This window comes from Vitis vinifera, chromosome 12, assembly GCF_030704535.1.
Source record: "Vitis vinifera cultivar Pinot Noir 40024 chromosome 12, ASM3070453v1".
NCBI lineage: Eukaryota > Viridiplantae > Streptophyta > Magnoliopsida > Vitales > Vitaceae > Vitis > Vitis vinifera.
Window position 1 is genome coordinate 1,601,262 of NC_081816.1, and position 16,612 is coordinate 1,617,873.

At 42.0% G+C, this 16,612-nt stretch overlaps 1 protein-coding gene across 5 annotated transcripts in view; it reads left to right on the forward strand.

Annotated features, from left to right (window-relative positions):
- LOC100264261 (WD repeat-containing protein 26 homolog) overlaps nt 1–16,612 on the forward strand; it is a 38,661-nt gene that overhangs the window by 17,267 nt on the left and 4,782 nt on the right. For all 5 annotated transcript variants that reach the window (XM_059741385.1, XM_059741388.1, XM_059741386.1 and 2 more), the window contains one exon: nt 11,496–11,597. In XM_059741385.1, the coding sequence (XP_059597368.1) occupies nt 11,496–11,597 (102 nt within the window). The remainder of the gene's footprint in view (nt 1–11,495; nt 11,598–16,612) is intronic.

The window sequence follows — 16,612 nt, forward strand, 5'->3', positions numbered from 1 at the left end:
GACGCCGGGGCAGATGAGCGGGTCGGGGTGCCCTTCGGTTCTTATTTGGAGCCATGACGGGTCGTTGGGTAGACCCTTTGGAGGCGTGTAGCTGTTGGGTGGGCCCTTTATGCCGGGCCCAGTTTTGACTACTTCGAATGAGGCTGGGTCGCGTTTTAATGGGTTGAGGTCTTTGAAGGACTCTGGGTGGGCTAAGGCAAAGGGATCCAACGAGGAGTCTGGGCCGGAAGAGTGCCGAGGCTCGTTCCAGCCTTTGTTTGAGGGCAGAGCCCAAGTTGGAGGGGTCATCTCATCGGTTATGTCTGGCCCAAGCATTTTGAGGTGTCTAGACTCAGAGCTCACCAACTTCTAGGTGAAGAATGGATTGCGAAAGCAAATTGAAGAAGAGCTCCAAACTGAGGAGAGATCGAAGACTGACCTTGCCTTAATCGAGGAAGCCTTGAGGTATGGGAATGTCCTTGATCCTAAAGGAATTTTGGTTTATAGGTCCTCTTTTTCCTTCTCTTTTTTTCCCGATTGGACTCCAGAGGGGGAGTATTACGACTATTCTGGGGTAGTTTGTGAGACCATCCAGGGGGAAACCCTCGTCACACGCTGGGAGTTGCTAGAGGTAAATAACGGTTGCAATGAAGTAAGAAGAGCAGAGTTGAACTCAGTTCAAACTAAGCCACAAGAAGTAAGAGGCTGGGAGGAGGTCAGTTGGGAGGAAAGTGATCTGGCTAGGTTCAACAATTTCCTGGGGTTTCCACAAAGGGATTGGAGAAAGTTATTTTGGATTTTTTGGTTAAAATCAGAAAGAGAAGGGAAATAATTCACATCAAAACTCTTTTGAAGAAATCTAAATTCGAAAGGGAATTAAAAAGACTAGAGTGTTCCATTAACTACTGGGGGGGGGAGGGGGAAGCAGAAATGTGGTATGCAAGGAAGAGTGTGTCAGATCATGGAAGTCCAATGAAGTTAAGGCTTTTGAGTTGGAATGTTCGTGGAGCTAATGATAGTTCCAAAAGAAAGGTGATTAAGGCCCTGATTAGAAGTCAGATGGTGGATTTGTTCTGCCTCCAGGAGACAAAAATTCAGGCAATGTCGAAGGGTGTGGTGAGGAGTTTGGGCATTGGAAGGTTTCTAGACTAGGATGCCTTGGATGCTTCTGGCTCTGCGGGAGGGATCTTGATTTGTTGGGATAAAAGGACACTGGATGTGCTTGAATTGGAGGTGGGTCAATTCTCAATTTCCTGTAGATTCAGGAATGTAGAAGATGGGTTCGTTTGGATTGTCACAGGAGTGTTCGGGCCTTTCTCTAGAGAGGAAAGGGAATGTTTGTGGGAGGAGTTAGGGGCGATCAGAGGCATTTGGGATGATCCTTGGTGTTTAGGGGGTGACTTCAATGTTATCCTCTCCTAAAGGGAAAGGAGTAGGTAGGGAAGACTAACTGGTGTAATGAGAAGGTTTACCCAGATTGTTGACGAGCTAGAGCTACTTGATCTTCCTATGCAAAGGGGGTTGCTTACTTGGAATGGGGGTAGGAATAATCAGTCGTGGGCTAGACTGAATAGATTCCTAGTAACCTAAAATTGGCTTGACCAATTCAGTGGGGTGTTCCAAAGCAGGCTGCCTAGACCCACTTCAGACCACTTTCCCATTTTGCTGGAGGGTGGTGGGTTAAGGAGGGCCCCCTCCCCATTTAGGTTTGAGAATATGTGGCTTAACGTTGATGACTTTAAAGACTTGCTTCGGGGTTGGTGGCAGGGGACTGTGGTGAGAGGGAGTGCCAGCTTTAGACTGGCTACTAAATAAAGAAATATATTCTCTAATGTATTTGTGTATCGTTTATCCCTACGAGATACTAAATGAAATAGAACAATCTTAGAAGGGATATAATGAAATTCTTTGATTGGTTCTTCCCATAGGCATAGGAATGATCCATTTTATTTGACTGATAGGTCCAACAAATAATAAGAAATATAAAAAATGCTAAATAATAAACAGAGTGTTTTTATTCGAAACGCCTCGTGATCTTCAACCAATTATGCGCTTCAATATAATTACCAGGAGTAAGTGCTATAGCTTGTTTAAGTTAAAGGAGATGAAGCAAAAAATAAAATTTGGAATAGGGACGTGTTTGGAAGTTAATAAAAAATCAGCTCTTCAACAAGTTGAGTACTGGGATGGGAGAGAATTCTATCAAAAGGGGAAATAGAGCTGAAAAAAGAAGCTAAGGAAAACTATAAGAAGTGGGTTTTACTGGAAGAAACCCATTGGAGACAATTATCCAGGGAGCTTTGGTTAAAGGAAGGGGATAAGAACATAGGCTTCTTTCACCGGATGGTAAACGCCCACCGAAGAAATAATTCCTTGGACAGAATTAAGATTAACAAGGTGTGGTTGACTGAGGAACAGGAGGTGAGGGAGGGGATTGTCAATTCTTTTCAGCAGTTGCTCTCAGAAGAGCCAGGCTGGAGAGTTGACATTGAGGGGCTGCATCTTCATTGTCGAAGTTTCCAAGAAGCTGAAAATTTGGAATTGCCTTTCTCTAAGGAAGAAATCCATTTTGCCCTGTTGGAGATGAATGGTGATAAAGCTCCAGGCTCGGATGGATTCACAGTGGCTTTTTGGCAAGCTTGTTGGGACTTTGTGAAGGAAGAGATTTTGGAGTTGTTTAAGGAGTTTTATGATCAAAGCTCCTTTGCCAAAAGCCTTAATACCACTTTCCTGGTCCTTATTCCAAAGAAAGGGGGTTGCTGAGGACCTGGGAGACTTTTGACCCATCAGCCTTTTAGGGGGACTGTACAAGCTTTTGACCAAGGTGCTGACAAATAGGCCGAAGAAGGTTTTAGGAAGGGTGGTTTCTGTGGATCAAAATGTGTTTGTGAGGGGCAGACAAATTTTGGATGCTTCGCTTATAGCTAATGGGGTGATTGACTCCTGCAAAAACGAAAAGAGAAAGGGCTGATATGTAAACCGGACATTGAAAAAGCCTATAACAACATAAATTGGATTTTTCTTATGAAAGTCTTGCATAAGATGGGCTTTGGGTCTCGGTGGATGGAGTGAATTTGGCGGTGCATCTCAACTGCCAAATTCTCTATTTTGGTCAATGGGGTGCCAGCAGGCTTCTTCTCGAGCACCAAGGGGCTGCGACAAGGAGATTCTCTTTCTCCTTACCTTTTTGTCTTGGGAATGGAAGTGCTAAGTGCACTCATAAGAAGGGCTGCTGATGGGGGTTTCATCTCAGGCTGCAGATTTCGGGGGAGAGGAAGGATGGAGATAAATGTTTCCCACTTACTCTTTGCTGACGATACAATCATATTCTGCGAAGCAAGAAAAGAGAATATAACCTTTTTAAGCTAAATTTTGGCTTGGTTTGAGGTTGCGTTCGGCTTAAGGATCAACCTAGCCAAAAGTGAATTAATTCCAATTGGTGAGGTGGAAGAGATTGAGGAAATGGCAGTGGAGCTAGGGTGTAGGGTGGGGTCCCTGCCCAATGTCTACTTGGGGCTGCCCTTAGGAGCTCATCACAAGGCTCCTTCTATGTGGGATGGGGTGGAAGAGAGAATGAGGAGAAGATTAGCTTTGTGGAAAAGACAATATATATCCAAAGGCGGGAGAATCACCCTCATTAAGAGCACGCTGGCCAGCATCCCGATTTACCAATTGTCCCTTTTTCGAATGCCCAAGATTGTTGCAAGAAGGCTTGAAAAATTACAAAGAGACTTCCTTTAGGGAGGGGGAAGCTTGGAAACGAAAGTCCACTTAATCAAATGGGAGGTGGTGTGTGCTAAAAAAGAGAAGGGTGGTTTAGGCATAAGGAAGATTGTCCTTTTGAACAAGGCCTTGCTGGAAAATGGATATGGGGGCTTGCCTTTGAAAAGGACAATCTTTGGAAGAAGGTGATTTTGGTGAAGTATGGCCAAGAGGGTTTTGGGTGGAGGACTAATGAGGCTCGTGGGACGTTTGGAGTGAGGGTTTGGAAGGAGATTCCGAAGGAGGCAAACTGGTGTTGGGATAACATAGAGTTTAAAGTGGGTAAAGGGACTAAAGTCAAGTTCTGGACTAATCATTGGTGTGGCATTGCTGCGCTGTCCCAAAACTTTCCCCAGTTATTCACCTTGGCGGTCCATAGGAATGCAACGGTTAATGAAGTGTGGGACCCTAGTTTTGGTCAAGGAGGTTGGAGTGTTAGATTCTCTAGAGATTTTAATGATTGAGAGTTGGATTTGATAGGAGATTTGCTTAATATGTTGAGGGACTTCAAGATATCTTTAGAGGAGGATTCGGTTTTCTGGAAAGGTGGGGGAAGTGGTATTTTTGGGGTTAAGGATGCTTATAATCTGCTGGTTGCTCCAAACGATTTTGCTTTCCCAAAAAAGTGCATTTGGGTGGATAAGATTCCAATTAAAGTTTATTTTTTTTGCTTGGGAGGCCACGTGGGGGAAGATTCTCACTTTGGATAGGCTTCAAAAACGGGTTTGAGGAGTCTTCAGATCAGATGACTTATCTAAGTTGGCTTCTCATGTGGTTTGAGGCGTGTTCGGGTTTGAGGATTAACTTAGAGAAGAGTGAGATGATCCCGGTGGGAAGGGTGCATAATATAGAGGGATTGGCCTTGGAGTTGGGTTGTAAAGTGGGTGGGATTCCTTGTTATTTGGGAATGCCTTTAAGGGCAACTTTCAATTCTTTGGCGGTGTGGGATGGGGTTGAAGAGCGTTTTTGTAGAAGGCTTGCTATGTGGAAGAGGCATTACATATCTAAAGGGGGGAGACTCACCCTAATCTGAAGCACTCTTTCCAGTATGCCTATTTATTTTATGTCTCTCTTCTATTTGCCTAGAAAAGTGAGGTTGGGATTGGAGAAAATTCAGAGGGATTTTCTATGGGGTGGGGGAGCTCTAGCCCAAAAGCCTCACCTTGTTAGATGGAACTTGGTTTGCTTGGAGAAAAGAAAAGGTGGGCTAAGGGTGAGAAATTTAGCTTTGATGAATAGTGCCCTTTTGTGTAAGTGGAATTGGAGGTTTGCTAATGAGAGAGAGGCGTTGTGGAGGCGTGTAATTAACCTCTAGTATGACAAAGAGGAGGGAGGCTGGCGTACTCGGGATGTGATGGGGAGAAACGAAGTTGGGCTTTGGAAAGCAATTAGGAAGAAGTGGGGGCTGTTAGATGGTAGGGTAGCTTACCATGTGGGTAATGGGCAAAGAGTGAAATTTTGGGAAGACAAGTGGTGTGGAGATGGGCCACTTTGTGAGTCATTTCCCTCTCTTTTCTCCATGTCCATGTCGAAGAATGCTTGGGTTTCGGAGGTTTGGAATCCCGTTGGAGATGGGGATGGTTGGACTCCCCTTTTTGCAAGGGCGTTTAATGATTGGGAGATTGATTTAGTGGAGCGGTTGTTGCAGAAGATCCATGCTTTCAGGGTTCAAAGGGAGGAGGAAAATAGAGTGATCTGGACAACTTCAAATGATGGGGTTTTCTCAGTTAGGTCCCTTTATTCTATGATGGAGCCGGGGGGCTCTTCTATGTTCCCTAGCGAAAGAATTTAGAGGGCAAGAGTGCCTCCAAAGGTAGCTTTCTTTGCATGGGAGACTTCTTAGGGTAAAGTATTAACTCAAGAGCAACTTCAAAGGAGGGGGTTCTCTTTGGCAAATAGCTGCTTTCTTTGTCTATCCGAAGAAGAAATGGTGGATCATCTCCTACTTCATTGTGTCAAGACGCGGGTCCTGTGGAACCTTCTTTTCTCCCTTTTTGGTATATCTTGGACTCTTTCGTGTACAGTGAAGGCAACCCTTCTTGGATGGAATGGAGGGTTTGTGGGGAAAAGGCGCAAGAGGGCTTGGCAAATGGCTCCTTTATGTATATTTTGGTTAGTATGGAAGGAGAGAAATAGGCTAGCGTTTGGGAATGAAGATCTCTCGCTTCAAAGGTTGAAATATTCTTTTGTATGTAATCTTTGGTCTTGGGTTAGGGGTTCCTTAGCAGAGAATCATTCTTCTCTTGTAAGTTTTGTAGACTGGATAGGCTCCTAGTTAGGGAAGGTGGTGTGTATACTCCCTATATACTTCGAGGGCATCGGTTTTTGGTGTTTGCTCCTTTTGTTTAATATACTTCCTTTTTTACTTATCAAAAAAAAAAAAACGGGGGTGGCTGCTCCCTAATCGTTGTTTTTTGTGTGGTTGTGAAGAAGAAACTGTAAATCATATTCTTTTATATTGTATAGTGGTCAGGGTCTTCTGGGAGATCGTCCTTGCCTTGTTCGGGATTCAGTGGGTGTTCCCAAAGATAGTTAAAGAGATGTTATTAAGTTGGAGAGGCCTTTTTGTGGGGAAAAAAAGGAAAAAGATCTAGATTTCCATTCCGTTGTGTATTTTTTGAATGGTCTGGAAGGAAAGGAATAGATTAGCTTTTAAAGGGGGGAGAGGGGAGGGGGGGGGGGGTTTCTTAGCTATTCAGAAGCTCAAAAATCCTTTTGTATGTAATTTGTGGAGTTGGGCTAAGGTGTATATTGGAGAGGAGTCTTCTTCGCTCTTAGGCTTTTTGCAGTGGCTAGCGTCCACTTAAGGGCTGGTGAGGTTGCTTGTTTTTTGCGTTTTTAGGTTTAGGTTGCTGTGTATACTCTCTGTATACTTTGTGGCTTTCTGCCTTTTTAATCTATTTTGTGCTTATTTATAAAAAAAAATAAAAATTATATGAAATTAATTTGATATTTAATAGCAAAAATTTATATAATTCAATTATCTTTAATTTTTTTTTATATTTTAATATTTATTAATTCTAAAAATGATAGTCTCAAAAGGCTTATGCCTTAATGCTTCAAGGCTTATGCCTTGCCTCAATGACACAAAAACGTTTTGCCTTACGCTTTCACCTTTAAAAACTTTGGTATCCACATTTAGGTAGCGAACTTTTGTAGCATGATCTATAAATGAAATCCTAATCTTAAAATCTCCAGTTGAATCAAGTTTTAGGCCCTCAAGTCCAAATCAAGAAAAATTCTTTGTTAGGTGTCCATCATTATGTATGACTAGCAATTGGCTTGTTAAATACTTTAGTACCCCTAGTGAGTCAACATTAAAATACTTAAATTTTTTGAGCCTCATTGTTGAGGGAGAGTTTAAAACTCCATTTTGATAATGGAATGTGAGCGAAAAAGGATGAAAGGATTAAAAACATAAGGAAAGAAAAAATTTAGTAAAATGAAAAATACGTTTGAAAATAAGTTTTTTCTCCAAATTGTCTCAACACTCCCTTTTTACATAGAGAATGAAGAATTTAAAAATATTTAGCTTTTAAATAATTTTCTTCACATTTCATTTACCTTAAAGGTTTCTTTTGGAAATTAAACAAAAGAATTTGAGGTTCTTCATTTTTTTCTTTTTCCCTTTCCATAGAACTTTTTGATATCTAAATCAATTATAAGTGTTTTGAGTGTTGGAATAAGACTTCTCTCACTACTCTTGCCTTGTCCGTATACCCATCTTTTTTTTCTTCTTCCATTTAAAGAGTTTTGGTTAGCATGAATGCTAGGATTGAGAGATTCTAGTTGGTGTTCTTATGGTCTAGGTAAAGGAAGGGGTGCATGGGTCGTATGTTGTCTTATTAGGTGGCAAGTAGTGTGTAAACCCAAGGTTAGGGAGTTTAAGGTGGTGATTTGGTTTTGGAGTTGGAATGAATGAAATTTTGGTCTAAAAGGGGCCTTGAGACTTGACTCAGGCAACAAGGGTTGAGTGGGAACATGGAGGGTTTCAAGTTTGAGTCTGAACATTGAAAAAAATGTTACATAAAAAAAAAAGGGCCCAAATTGGTTCCTCATTTGGTGGTGATTCCTTAAGAAAGAAATCTTGTTGGCAATTTGTTATGAAAAGTAAATGTGTTGAAAAATAATGGATAGGGCATCAACTTAGCAGCTAAGAATTTCTACTTTGCCCTTGGAATGCTATTTTCTAGGGTTAGCATTACTTTCTTCTTCATGTTAGATTGATTGGCAATTATTGTCTTAAGATTATATTCATAGAGGATCTTTGGTGGGAGGACTCTTTGTTCTTCCTACCCCTTGGCTTTATTCTTGCTTGTAAAGGAACTACCTTCTACACTTTTTGTGTTCCTTGTCCAATAACTCCCCCTAGTGAACTTTATGGAAGGAAAACAATAAGAGGTTGTTTGATGATGTTCAACAATCGGATCAAGCAATTAATTCTTCTTTTATGTCTTTTTTTTCTAAGAATGGACTATAGCGTACCTTGTTAGACAACCAATTTTCCTAAAAGCTTAAGCTTATAGGATTTGAGTTCACAATTTATATCATGCTTTCCAACACCCTTCATCATGTGTAGCCTCTCTTTTTGGGCTTACACATGGGTTTAATAAATTGGTTGTTCAATATGGTATTAGAGCCTTGTTTGGTGGGAAGTCATGTTTCAACACGATATAAGAGTCTTGTTTAGTGGGAGGTTATGCATTTGAACCTTTCCATCACATGTTTATTTGCTCAATTTATTAAGCCCAAGTGTGATTACAAAAATGGAGGTTACATGTGAGGGAAGGTGTTAAGAGTGCGCGATATGCATTGAGGGCCTAAATCTTACAAGCTTAAGCTTTTAGGAAAATTGGTAATTCAACATATATGCATGATTACTCAATGTCCATGATAGGTTTTGTCGATTGGTACAATTCCAAGTAAGGAGAAAGAGCTTGTTTTTTGTTTTCTTTTTCCTTGGCTAGCCTTTTAGCCCATATTGTAAAAATCATGTGTACCTTGGTGTGCGCTTTCTAAGGCACTTTTAATTTATTCTCTTTTATTGCCTTTAAAAAAAAAATTATCTCTAATGGAATTTTGTTCTTATTTTAAATACCTTAAGGATCTTGAAATTATTGATTTTTCTTCTGTCGTTACCTCTTGAGAGTATTATCTTCATTTTCTTTGGGCGAAAAATATTAAGCCTTGGTTATGTTGGGCTTATTTTCCTAAAAATCATTCTTTTCCTTTAAAGAAGGAAATAGTGATTAGTTTAATTAATTTTGGGTTCTGAAGTGCCCTAAAAGTTCTCATGGCTAAGCGGCTTACAAGAAAGTTGATTCTAACACCTTCCTTTAGTTCAAGATATCTCGAAGAGCCCTCAACCCTAACAGGTGCATTAATTGGTAAGAGAAGTAGGCTATTATTGTCCATTTTTGTTCTGCATTGTATTTTTGCACCCTTTTTTTTATAGCACCTAACGAAATGTGCAACAAAGTATATAGATTGTATACAAAGTACGGCAAGAGACAAAGCAAAAGAAGCAAGGGACTTAAAAAAGCAAAAGTCTCTTCACGAAGTCTCCAACCAATCAATAAAATCTATCATAATTGGGGAGACCCCATTCATATAACATTAACCTAGAAAAAAGGATTGTTGAGAAAATAGGACTTAAAGGTTTGATAAGACATTTCTTTGCTTTCAAATGCTCTTTTGTTCCTCTCCTTCTATAAAGACCACCAAAAAAACGCATGACAGGATAACCTCCATATCCTCTTTTTCATCTTTTCTACAAAGGAACCATGTTATCCTAAGAGGAATTTTTTTTTTACTGAACTTGACATCACCTAAGTAATCCTAAATAGGGAAAATACCAAATTCCATATTATTTTAGCTCTAGCATAATGGAGAAGGATGTGATCTATTGATTCTTCCTCTTCCTTACAATAAAAACATCGATTTACTAGAGACCATTCCTTTCTTTTTAGCCTATCCAATGTCAACATCTTTCCCTAATAAACTTCCCATGCAAAAACCACTACTTTTGTGTGAGCCATTGCACTCTAAAGAACCACCCTTGTAGGGAACTCTTCTGCTCTTTTCTGCCTAGGGAAATTTTATAAGGACTTGACTGACAATTTATGTTTCTTTACATCCATTCAATCCCTCTTGTCTTCCTCATCCCTACTCGTAGCCTTGCCTTGAAGCCTTAAAAATGGCCTCAATCCTTTCCATTTCCTAGTCATTCAAGTTGCTTGAGAAGCAAGGGTTCTGATGTCTGCCCTCAGCCTATTGATCCCACACATCAGCCACCTAAGCATCCTTTGTTATAGCTATGGAATACGAAGAGGGGAAAGACTCTTCTAGAGATGAATCACCACACCATTTGTCCTTTTAGAACTTTGCCCTTTTACCATTGCCCACATATTGAATGAGGTTCTGCTATCAATATTCTTTCAAAGTCTTCTAAAAGCCTTTCATAATCCAACTCCAAAAGCACCCTCACTTTCCCTGGAATACCAACTCCCTTCCTTCTCCTCATACTTCCCAATGATTACCCACCTCCATAGAGATTTATTTTTTGAAACAAACCTCCAATTCCATTTGCACTTGAATTTGTGGCAATATCTTTTTGTTAGTGGTTACAAATGGGTGGCTCTCAAAGATTAGTTGGAACATAGGGGGTGGCTTTGGAAGATATTCTAGGAGAGAGGGAGAAGGGATCTTGTGGTTCATGGGAAGGGGGGGGAGGGGGGGGGGGGGGAGCTTATCTATCTCGCTTCCTTTCTTTCTACTCTCTTCTTCTTATTCTCATTACTCATGTGATTGTTTCATAAAATTTCAGTTATACACCCTGAAAGAATTATTGCAAATAATAAGACCTAGGAATGGTTTAAAATCTTTGAAGTAAATTGTTGAAAATTTGGTTACCCTGGTGAGCTAAGCTGCACCTTTGACAACTTATTTGTAGAGGGAGTATTATGATTTAAATAATTTGTGATTGGTAAATATTAGTTAAGTTCAATGAGATGGATTTAATACAATTTCAAGAAGAAGATGGTGACTGATTGAACTTTAGCCTTGCAAAATTTTGGCAAAAGGTTTGCAACTTATTTATTTATTTATTTTTTTCAAAAAATAAATTACAATTTTTGTATGGATGAGAACGTTGTGAGAAATGTTGCTTTGCATTGGTTAATTCTATATACATCTGGTACAGACACACTCTTTATGAATGAACTACTATACTTCTCAAAAAATTGAAGAAGAAACATAAAAAACATCCAGAGGGCATTAAATAATATAAAATATTCCCTATCACCACCTTGTATCAACATAAAAGATAAGGTCATGAGCAAAACAGTGAATATTCTCGATTCCTGTAGCAAGGCCATCAAATTATTATTTGGAAGAAAAACACTCAAATTTATTCTACACAGAAATTTCAGTAGAAATTATGGCAAAATTAATATAAATGGAAATATCCTTTATTTTGATATTTTTATTACTAATGTTATTGTTGTTATATCCTCAAATTTTACATTTGTCTGTCTAAAATTCTATGGCGGGACAGATTTCACGGATATTTGTCCAACTTAATTTCCTATTTCCTTTCTCTAAAGATAATATTTGCCCTAAATAAACTACACATCATATTTATCACAGTGGTTGTATTTGATCAGTTTTTCTTTTCTTTTTATTTCTTATTCTTTTTTTACAAATATCTATAGGAGCATTATTTTGAATATTTCTTGGTACTCCTAATTGAACAGATATTGCAAGCACACAGGGATGAAGTCTGGTTTTTGCAATTTTCACATAATGGGAAATACTTAGCGTCATCATCCAGTGATCGATTGGCAATCATATGGGAGGTAACATTATTAATGTCGTATGTTGATAAGAAATTGTTTAATTACTTATTTATCTACCTTCTCCTCTTCCACCATCTCTCTTTCCCCTCCACTCTCCTCTTCCCACCTTCCTGACCCTACCCACGCACGTTTGGTGAGATTGGATTTGATTATGATGTGTTATATATTAAAGTTGGTACAGGAATTCTCATGATGGTAACACCCAATTATTGAAACTCTTGAGGCCTCCATGGCCATTTGTATTTTAGAACCTGTTAGTGTCATATTTATTTGCTATAATTATAGTTTTTAAACACGTACAATACATGTACAATGATATGGCACATTTTTCTCAGGAAATCAATGGGTATCAGCATTTTGTCTTTTCTTGTATGTATCCTAAAGGACCGGCTGGAAGGGTAGGCGAAGAGCTGTGGCTTCAGGCTGGAGGAAGGGGATTGAGGAGGAGGGAGGAAGTTTTGGGGCGTTGCCTACTTGGTAGGTGGGAAGGGGCAGTGATGGAGATGGAGCTAGATTCGTTTAAAAACTCTGGGAAATGCGGCTGGAACCTTAGGAAAGGAGTTAAGGTGATGAAGCTGGGAGAACCTTTCTTCTTGTTGGAATTTGAAGATGAAGGGGAAGCAGAGAGGGTATTAAACAGGGGGACGCGTAGATTTAAGGATAGGCTGCTGCATTTAGAGAGATGGAATGAGGAGGCTGGGTGTTTACAGGTTGGAAGCCAAACAAAAGAAGTTTGGGTGAGGGTGGTGGGGCTTCCGCTTCACTGTTGGAGTGAAGAAATGTTTAAAAGTATTGGTGATTGCTGTGGAGGTTTGGTGGAGGTGGATGAAGATACAAAGAATCTTTCTCAACTTCAATGGGCCAGGATTTTGGTATAGAATGGCGGAAATTTTTTTCCAGGAACTTTGAATTTAGTGGTGAAGTCCTTCTGCTATGCAGTCCGCCTGTGGTGGGAGGTGCAGCCTAGAGTTTCAGCAGTGGAGCCGATGATGAACTTGAGATGGAGAGAGGGGGAAAGGATGAGGGAAAAAGGGGATGAGGGATCACACGCCGGGAACAGCGGTGGGAAGGAAAAGGAAGGATGGCGTGCAGCTGAAGCTGATGGATCAGGTGCAGTCAGAAAAAGAACGGGAAAAGAAAAGTGTGATGGTGACAAGATGGGAGTTTCAGCTGATGGGTTGGCAGGTTATAGCAAGGAGGAAGGAGAGGTGGGCTCAAGTGAAAAAGACTGTGTGGGTGGGCTTGATAGCTGCAAGTTTGGGTGCGAAGTGTCCCAGCCCAGAAATAGTCAAAGCCTGGAGCATGAGAGTCCTAAGGCTTGGGTAGAAAAACAAAAGGTTATAGATGGGTCAAGGGCTCGTTGGGAAAGGGGCCAGTCAAGCAGAGGTGGGGAGTGGGCCGCTCATGAAGGCCCTTTAAGTGTTAAAAGAAATTTTTTGGGCCAGATGGACAATAGGGGTGAGAAGCGGGCTTCAAGGGTGGATATCTCTTTCTTGCAACGGGATGGGCTGGGTCATTTGGACAATAGGCCCAAAGCGGTAGAGAAAGATGGGTAACCCAGCTTAGTGGTGAAATACACCTCGGTGGAGCAGGCTTCTGATGTTGGCCCATCTTTTTTTCAAAAGGATGGGCTGGGCCGGCTGGACCACAGACCCAGAGTGGCAGGAGGAGAGGGGCAGCCCATCCTAGCATCAGTTTGGGCCCCGCTCGCTTATAAGACTCCTTGGGATGAGCCCGGCGTAAATGCTAGGGCTTCGTCTTGCCTTGTGCCAGTTGAGGAATTTTTCGCCAAAGACAGACTAGTCGGAGGGATGGGGCCATCACCGGCGAGAGGGACACCAGAGCGCCGCTCAATAATGGACGAGTGCTTTTTGGAGGAAGCTTCCAGGTATTCCCTCTTAAAGCCTTCAACTGTTTGCGTGTGGGGGAGTTGGGCCTCTTCTTCTTCTTCTCCTTTCTCTGGGATGGGGGGCTCTTTGCTTGAGATGGAGGAGAGATGTGGCCATGAGGTCATTCTGAAGGAAACCGAAGAGGGGTTAAGTATCAACCCTCTAAGCATGCGTCCAGCAGAAGAGGGAACGGGAGAGAAGAGTACGAGCGGGTTTTTCCCGCTAAAAGAAGGAAGGAAGGAATGGGGCGAGGAAGAGGAAAAAGATATGGAATCGTGGAATTACAGCTGTTTGGCAAAGTTTTGCCATTGTTTGGGAATGCCAACAGAGGGTTGTGAGAGGGATATTCTGAAACTTCTCCATAAAATGAGGGACAGAAGAGATAGAAGTGAGAATTTAAGCGGAAAAAAGAGGAAAGGACAGAGAACCTCAAGATTTGACCGCGAGTTGAAGAAACTAGAATGGTCGGTGAATTATAGCGGGTCAGGAGGGGACAGGGGGTATCAAGAGTGTGTTAGATGAGGATTCGAATTGTGTCATGGAATGTAAGGGGGGCAAATGACAGAGAGAAGAGTACGAGCGGGTTTTTCCCGCTAAAAGAAGGAAGGAAGGAATGGGGCGAGGAAGAGGAAAAAGATATGGAATCGTGGAATTACAGCTGTTTGGCAAAGTTTTGCCATTGTTTGGGAATGCCAACAGAGGGCTGTGAGAGGGATATTCTGAAACTTCTCCATAAAATGAGGGACAGAAGAGATAGAAGTGAGAATTTAAGCGGAAAAAAGAGGAAAGGACAGAGAACCTCAAGATTTGACCGCGAGTTGAAGAAACTAGAATGGTCGGTGAATTATAGCGGGTCAGGAGGGGACAGGGGGTATCAAGAGTGTGTTAGATGAGGATTCGAATTGTGTCATGGAATGTAAGGGGGGCAAATGACAGAGAGAAGAGGAAATTGATTAAAGATGTGATTAAAACCCATAAAGCAGATTTAGTGTGTCTCCAAGAAACAAAATTGCAGGAGATGGCGAGTGCAATTGTGAGGAGTTTAGGGGTAGGAAGATGTTTGGAATGGGGGGCTTTGAATTCAAGGGGTGTGGCGGGGGGGGGGGGGGGGGGGGGGGGTGTTCTGGGACAATAGGGTGCTGCAGTTGGAGGAAATGGAGGTGGGCAATTATTCAGTTTCTTGCCGGTTCAAGAATGTTGAGGATGGTTTTTGCTGGGCGTTTTCAGGAGTTTATGGGCCCTTTGTGAAGGTGGAGAAAGAGGAGTTTCTGAGCGAATTGGGGGCCATCAAAGGGCTGTGGAACGAACCGTGGTGTGTTGCTGGCGACTTCAACATGATAAGATTCCCTACTGAGCGGAGCCGAGGAGGTCGCCTGTCCCCATCAATGCGGAGATTCACAGAAGTGATCGAGGAGTTAGAGTTAAGGGATTTGCCCCTTCAGGGGGGGATGTTCACGTGGAGTGGAGGTTTTAATAATCTCTTAAAATTCAGAATTGACCGGTTTCTTATCTCTGAAGATTGGGAAGCTCATTTCCGGGAGTGTATTCAAGGTGTTTTGGCTAGACCAGTATCGGATCATTCTCCAATTATTCTTGATGGAGGGGGGATGAGGAGAGGGCCCACACCTTTCAGATTTGAGAACATGTGGTTGAAGGAGGAAGGCTTCAAAGAGGTGCTGAGGAAATGGTGGGAGGGGATCCAGGTTAGTGGGACAGCCAGTTACATTTTGAGCGAGAAATTAAAGGCTTTAAAGCCGACTCTGAAAAAATGGAACACAGAGGTTTTCGGACAGATTAAGGTTAAGAAGCAAGAGGCTTGGAATTCATTGGATTTCTGGGACAAGGAAGAGAGGGTTCGCGAATTGTCCTTGGAAGAGGAAGAAGCTAGGAAGGAGGCAAGAGAGATGTATAAGAAGTGGGTCCTTTTAGAAGAAACGTCATGGAGGCAGAAGTCCAGGGAAATTTGGCTGAAAGAGGGGGATAGAAATACAAGGTTTTTTCATCAGATGGCTAATGCTCATAGAAGAAGGAATCAGATGAATAGAGTCAAAGTGAACGGGAGATGGTATAATGAGGAAAGGGAGATCAAAGAGGTGGTGTGCAGGGTGTACCAGGGGTTGTTGGCAGACCCGGGGGGGGTGGAAGCCTAGGATAGATGCTTTGATGTTTGAAAGGTTGGAAGAGGGGGATGTGGAGGGGCTGAAGAAGCCTTTCATGGAGGAGGAGGTTTTTAGGGCTTTGTCAGGCTGTTGTGGCGAGAAAGCGCCAGGCCCTGACGGTTTTTCAATGGCTTTTTGGCAATTTTCGTGGGATTTTGTTAAAGAAGAGGTCATGAACTTCTTTAGGCAATTCCATGAGACCGGGAGCTTTGTAAGAAGTTTGAATGCAACTTTCCTAGTGTTGATTCCTAAGAAAGGGGGGGCAGAGGACTTGAAGGATTTTAGGCCAATTAGCTTGGTGGGAGGGTTGTATAAGTGGCTAGCTAAGGTGTTGGCTAATAGAATGAAGGGTGTCTTAGCCAAGGTCATCTCAACGTCCCAAAACGCTTTCGTGGAGGGACGACAGATTATGGACGCAGTGCTGGTCGCTAATGAGGCAATTGACTCCATTGTGAAAAGCAATAGAGGGGCGATTCTTTGTAAATTAGACATTGAGAAAGCCTATGATCACGTGGATTGGGATTTTCTCTTAGCAGTGATGGAGAAGATGGGGTTTGGGGAAAGATGGTGCAGGTGGATAAAGTGGTGTCTATCCACTGTTAGGTACTCAGTTATGGTGAATGGAAGCCCTAGGGGTTTTTTCCAAAGCTCAAGGGGGTTAAGGCAAGGAGACCCCTTGTCGCCGTACCTTTTTGTAGTGGTGATGGAGGCTTTCAGTGTTTTGATAAAGAAGGCAGTGGCTGGGGGGTTTTTGGTGCCTTGTTTGATTCGGGGAGGAAGAGGCGAAGGGGTCCAGATATCACATTTGTTGTTTGCTGATGATACGCTGATATTTTGTGAAGCAAAGGAGGATCAATTATTGTATATGGGCTGGTTGTTAATGTGGTTTGAGGCAATTTCAGGGTTAAGAGTAAATCTGGAGAAAAGTGAGCTGATTCCGGTTGGTAGAGTTGAGAATGTGGATGAG